At 30.2% G+C, this 6,289-nt stretch overlaps 1 protein-coding gene across 1 annotated transcript; it reads right to left on the bottom strand.

Annotated features, from left to right (window-relative positions):
* Positions 1–402: 402 nt before the first annotated feature.
* LOC106793737 lies at positions 403–6,142 on the bottom strand. Its single transcript, XM_014760913.1, has 10 exons — positions 5,612–6,142; positions 5,215–5,475; positions 4,910–5,113; positions 3,374–3,564; positions 2,732–3,229; positions 2,228–2,392; positions 1,955–2,098; positions 1,464–1,829; positions 743–856; positions 403–642 (listed from the first exon to the last, which is right to left on the bottom strand). The coding sequence occupies exons 1-10, from the start codon at positions 5,823–5,825 to the stop codon at positions 529–531; spliced, it is 2,271 nt and encodes a 756-aa protein (XP_014616399.1). The 5' UTR covers positions 5,826–6,142; the 3' UTR covers positions 403–528.
* Positions 6,143–6,289: the final 147 nt, after the last annotated feature.

Below are 6,289 nucleotides of genomic sequence, written 5' to 3'. Positions count from 1 at the left end.
TCTTTAAAATTCTTCACGCGTCATCAATTATATAACTGTACATTGAGTAAAAAATAATAATAATAATTCATTATATTATTTATATTATAAAAAATAAATTTTATCAATTGTTTCTGTTTTTATTTAGTCCACCATCATAATTATCGACTCATATCTCAACGATAGTATATTCATGAAAATTATGTTATGCAATTACGAATGTTTTTCTACATTAAATATAAACACAAAAAAGAAAAATATATTAATTCTAAATAATTAAGAAGAATAAAAAAAATAAAAAGAGAACGCAATAATAACGATCAACCATAGAAAATAATAAGAATAGAATAAATAACATTTATTATACTTTTACGATAAGATATGCGTCTAATATGCACAATATATATTTATACCTACAATTGTAATTATAATTATTATTATACTTATATAAATATATATATATATAAAAATGTGTAAGAATATCGATGATTGAAGCAATTAGTTATAAGACTAAGTTGTCAAGTCAGGTACCATTTTTAAAAATTTCCGTTACAATATTTGCGCCTTATGTTCATCATCCGCAATTTGTGATGCAAGATTTGCAAACTTTGCCATGTAATCCACGCTGTTTTCGGCCATCAAACATTGCATGTGCGATACAACCTAAAACGATACGCGATCGGCGATTAATTTTCTTTCTTTTTTCTTTTCAATAAAAAAAAACACATAAGTTCCCATTCTATTTAATATCAATCGTAATTACGTCTGAAGAGGGTCGAACGTCCTCGACGGTATGTCCTCCAAGTTGACTTCTTTGAGAGGCTTTTAACGGTGATTCTAGCTGTCCTAGAAAGCTACTTAACGAAAAATCGGCGACCTGAAATCGTTCATAAAATCATAACTCGCAATAAAAAAATAATCTAAATTCTATGCATGTCTCTATCTGTATTGCACATACGTGCACAGTAATTACCGATTTAAAAAATTGATAATCATCGATTTTACGATTTATTTTTTTTAAGGAAAATAATTTACATTATTATAAAATATTATTGTAAAAAATAAAATGAATTTTGTCAATTGTTTTTATCTTATTAACTCGCGTATATCGAAAAGCTGTTAATTTGAAAGACTATATATATGTACTCATATACATATATATATATTTGCTGAGAAAAAAAGAATTTTAAACGGAGAGCCTCAGGAAATCTAAATGTTATCGACATTTAAAATCAAATAAATGCAAATTCGATACTCAAAGTAACCCATCGAATTCTCATAATTTCTTACTGACTTTCACTTGGCCACGAACGGTCGATTTTAGTCAAATTTTTATGATTTTTAAGAGATAAGAAAAAAGTACAAGTATTGTACATTATATATTGGTGTCTCATGGAAGTTACCAAAGTATATATATATATATATATATATATATATTTCCAATCATTTAAAAGTGTTTCGAGTATTATTCCGTGAATACTGACCTCGCTATTCAACCATTCACCCTCTTTAAGTATTTGCGTAGCACTGGTTATAATAGAATTCGTTGGTTTCGGATTAGATTCCGATTCGATGCCATCCATCGGTAAGAAATGTTTATTTCTTTGCTCATCTACCTCTGTTATTTTGTCATCCTGTATAACGCTGCCGTCCACCGATTGATTGTTATTATTATTGTTATTACTAGCATTATTACTATTATTATTACTTTGACTGGTCGTTGGTGTATCAGGCAAGATCACATTTTCCGATTGAACGTTGCCATTAAGTGTTATCGGTAATACTCTTTGAACGATAAGATTCTTTTGCCTGACTGTTCTGCCTCTCTTACAGAAACGCGTTTTAAATTTCTATATGAAAATAGGAAGGAAAACAAAGCACAAAATAATGTAGTAAAAGATTCGTTCGTATTCGTGGATTTAACGAAATAGAAAAGAACTTATTAAAGCAAAAGGAAGAAGGTAAGGGAACTTACATCGAGTTGTGTTTTAAAAGCATCAGGTGCTCCGATTTTGTGATAAGTTTGTGGTATCAGTGGTCTTCTAAAAGCTGATTCTTTACTAGAAAGTACTCGCGACGAGATCACGGTCTCATTACTTCCTGACGCATTATCGTAGACCTATTTAAAGGGAATAAAAGAAAGAGAGAGAGAGAGAGAGAGAAATAGAAAAAGATAGAAATATCTTTCAATTTAAATTCATTTAACTTGAATCGAATGGTATTCGAGGTGATTAGAACGTGTCCTTACTTTATTCATTCCATAATTTTGTTTTGCTAAAGACAACAGTTTTTGTAACGCCAAACAAAGACTATCATCTTGCGTAACTCCTAACGACGTTTGTGCACTGTGTTCTCTCCATGGTTGTTGGGAGTTCCACCAATATTCTAAAGTTATTTTTGATTCGCGTCCAAACTATAAAGTTTGGTAAATTAGAAGGATACTTTTCTTTAACGAGTTAATCAAATTTTGGATCGTATTTAACCCTTCAGTGGTTTCTTTGATAATCATGCTGCTGCTAGATAGTTCTATGTTGTCTTGATTATCATTTACTATAACTTTTAAATGTTTGAATATTTCAACGTTTAGTTAAAGCGTATAATTAAAAATGATCAATTATCAAATGTAACTAACATCTGATCATAGAAATAAATCACTGAAGGGTTAAAGGAAAAACAATATGAAAAAAATAGAAGGAATTTATCGAAAGAAGACTTAGGAAAGAAATAAATTAATTTTTTTTTTGATCAGTACCATAAGAAATAGATCACCCATCGTCATCGTATTCGCTTCCTCAACATTCCAACCTCTACGAATCCTGTCAATTGTTTCTCTACCCGGAAATCTATTTGGTTCGGTTGCCTCTTCTATAGAAGATTTCTTTTCATTATTTAGAATCGCGGATTTGTCGTATAAACTCGCAGCTGAATCGGCAAGATCAATGTCACTATTGTTGTCGTTCGCTGTACATTGATCGCTCGTTGTCCTTTCCAAACATCTTTTGTCCAACCTGCATCTCTTTATTCCTTTTTTACTGACACCCTTCAAGTGTTGTACTGCACCCAACAACTCGGTTCGCGAACTTTTCAATCCGAGACGTTTTTCGTACGAGTTCAAACTAACGCTATTACTTGTCAAATACTCGCCTAGATTCACCTTGGGCAATACAATTTTACAACCTTCCGGTGGTGCAACATGCAAAAGGTCAACATCTTTTGCATCCTCCACGTTTACGTTCAAAGTGTTGATATACTATAAAACTTTTCATGTAAGGATTCATTATCATTTACCGAGGAGACTTTGTTTTCATAAAAAAACAATTAAGCTATCGAATGTTCTTCAATCACGATCAAACTAATTATCCAAAAATTGTGTATAAGAAAATAGAAAGGATACAGTTTTGTATTTCGAGGGTTGCCATCGTTGTTGCAAAAATATAAGCAAACTAGAAAGACGTCTTTGTATCGGGAGAAGGGTACGTACCCTTGGATTCATAGCAGACGCCTGAACCTTCCACCATGCCATGTTATTGCGAGGCCTTAATTCTACAGTCACCCTAGAGGGTAGCTTTATTTCTTCCTGCCAATCTACGAAATCGATGATCTTCTTACTTTCATTTTCTTCATTCCAGGATAACTTGCAGTGGGCATGGATAAGGATCGGGTGCTAGGATAGATCGTCGATTAAGGATAAAGTAAAGGTGTCAAATATTTATTTAAAATATTTCATTATTATTTGTTTCTTGACTTTGATGGTCAAATGATAGCTCGTGAATTATTTGTTTTATCCAAACATTACTACTATTATTATCCTTTTATCTATTATTTCATTGAAACGGAAAATAAACAAATTTACATAAATTCTAATAATACTTTAAATAGGGTTCATTGCACAAGAACTATCTACAATATCACCCTCATATGCATATCCCTTTGAAAAACATATATACTAATTATTCTACTACAGTTTCTAATTTTGTTGCAACAATAGACACAGAAGGATGATGACTTCGTGACATTTCACACAAATGAAAATAATATTAACAAAAATAACTATTGCACAGATCATCATTCAATATCAGCGTAATTTTTCGACGGTGAATATTCTCTTTACATTGTTGGGATGTAAATTTAATAGAATTTCATTCTTCCAGACCAATGTGATAGAACATTAGTACTTGGACATGTTGCAGCTATGGTTGATGCCTCACTCACCATTTCCATATTAACATTTGTGCATATATACGTGTAACTTCTTCTTATAGGAATATATAAAGGATCGCATGTACATACCACCTTTATTATGTGATGTAGAGGAACTCAAATAAGGGATATGTTAGGAAAGGTATAGCAAAAGTTAAATTACCATTTGGACATCTACCGAATCACATGTGGATTCTACATCAAATTTTTATAAACTGATGCAATATATAACTAACTTTGAGAGTTTCTCTTCTAAATGATATGCACATGAAAGTAATATCATATAGCACTAGTTAGCAACAGATTATTTAAAGTCCTACCAGGCCTTATGTAAATCCACTACAGTGCAAATATATTATGGCTACTATCACAGATGTTATACTAATTAAAAAAGTCTTAATAAAAGCCAACACATTCAATGCATGATCAGGTTTTTTTTTAAACAATTATGGTCATAAATGTTTACTGACTATTTTATTCAATAAATATTTTATGTTTCATCCTTTATTTATTTATTTATTTGTGTTTATTCATAGGGAAGTTGTTTTTGATTATTCAGTTATCCATATATTATACATATATATATGCATAGCTGTACCAAGTCAATTCATGCATGCAATATAATAGCTAAATTTCTATTTTTTTTAAATACTTACTCGGTTATGCTGTTTACCGTTTATACTTTGGCATGCATTCAATATAAAGATTACAGTGAGCATATTGTACTTACCTTCCAACTGGTTAAGTTTTCTTAAGACTTTGCATATCGGTGTTTTTATTCTCATTGTTTTCCCACGAAGTCTCACTTGCGTTGATCCCCAATAGATCAATTCATTTAATTTTAAATGTACCTTCTCATGTATGCGAGGCAATTTTCTCCTTAGCTCACCGTAATTTATTAAACCGTACAATTCTTGTGAGGTTTTCTTTACATCTGTAATTCAAATATCATTCTATCTATATTTGTAATGATACTTATATATTTTCTTCTTGGAAAAAACAAAGAAAATAATAAATTGCTCAACGCATGCTAACCTTCTGAAAATTTAAGATGCTTCGATATCTTTAACCATGTCCGGTAATAAAAATGCCTTATTTGTTCTTTGTTCTTAATCATAATGTCTGATAGACCTTTTCTCTTTCCTTGAATTTGGAAAAAGTTTTGTAGAGCATCAAAATCTTTACCATATTCATTAAGAGCTTTAAAAAAAGTATTCTTATCTTCCATCGACCACAATTCACAAGACCGCTTTAAAGACCTAACTTTTGCTTCCGCATTGTCATCTTCCTTGAAATCTAAAGTATTATAAAGGAATGTCTTATAACATTAGAATAAATCTTAATTGAATATATACACATGAAACATATAATAGTAAATATGTCTAATGTAAAATTAGTAAATAAAATCAATGAAATATCATACAAAGCTAACCTTTTTTTTCACTACAATTAGTACAATCGGTATTATCTACTTTAAATCTTTTATTACCACGAACAATACGAATTTGTGAACTTTTAGAGTCCATTAAAGGTTTTATTTCAGGACATGGTTCTGTTATTAACACTGTTAAAGATGTATCTTCTTTTTTCAAACTCGTAGAAGCTCCTTGACGTTCACGTTCGTCGATCTTCATGACGCTATTCATATTGCAATGGAATATAAAAATGAAATATATTGATAAAATGTATAGTTGACGTTTTTAGCATCAACAAAACGATCCACAAAGATAAAAATTCGCGAAAGGATCGACACGTCCTTTTGTCGATACATCGGTTGTCTCTGCTTACTAAATGAACTATACAAAAATATTAATTTCAAAAATAATTAAATTAAATAGAATTAATTGTTTAATATAATAAAGGAAATAATTTTAAATACATTTTATTTTACAATGTTAATTATAAATTCACTGTTACGGAGTAAATGATAACTTTTAATCACACTTTCAGAGATGTATCTTATGTTATTTTTGATACTCAACACCATCTATCATTTATATTCTCAATAGATACTTATTGAATACCGTGTCGGTAATATTTGAATTTAAATATTACTTTCTTTTTAAATTAAACCCTTTTTTTGAGAAATATACATTCACTATTGAACATT

The sequence above is a fragment of the Polistes canadensis genome, unplaced genomic scaffold (genome assembly GCF_001313835.1).
Source record: "Polistes canadensis isolate GaletaPanama2010 unplaced genomic scaffold, ASM131383v1 scaffold_17, whole genome shotgun sequence".
In the NCBI taxonomy this organism is placed as follows: domain Eukaryota; kingdom Metazoa; phylum Arthropoda; class Insecta; order Hymenoptera; family Vespidae; genus Polistes; species Polistes canadensis.
The sequence above is the reverse complement of the archived record's forward strand: the minus strand, read 5'-3'. Positions and strand labels throughout refer to the sequence as shown.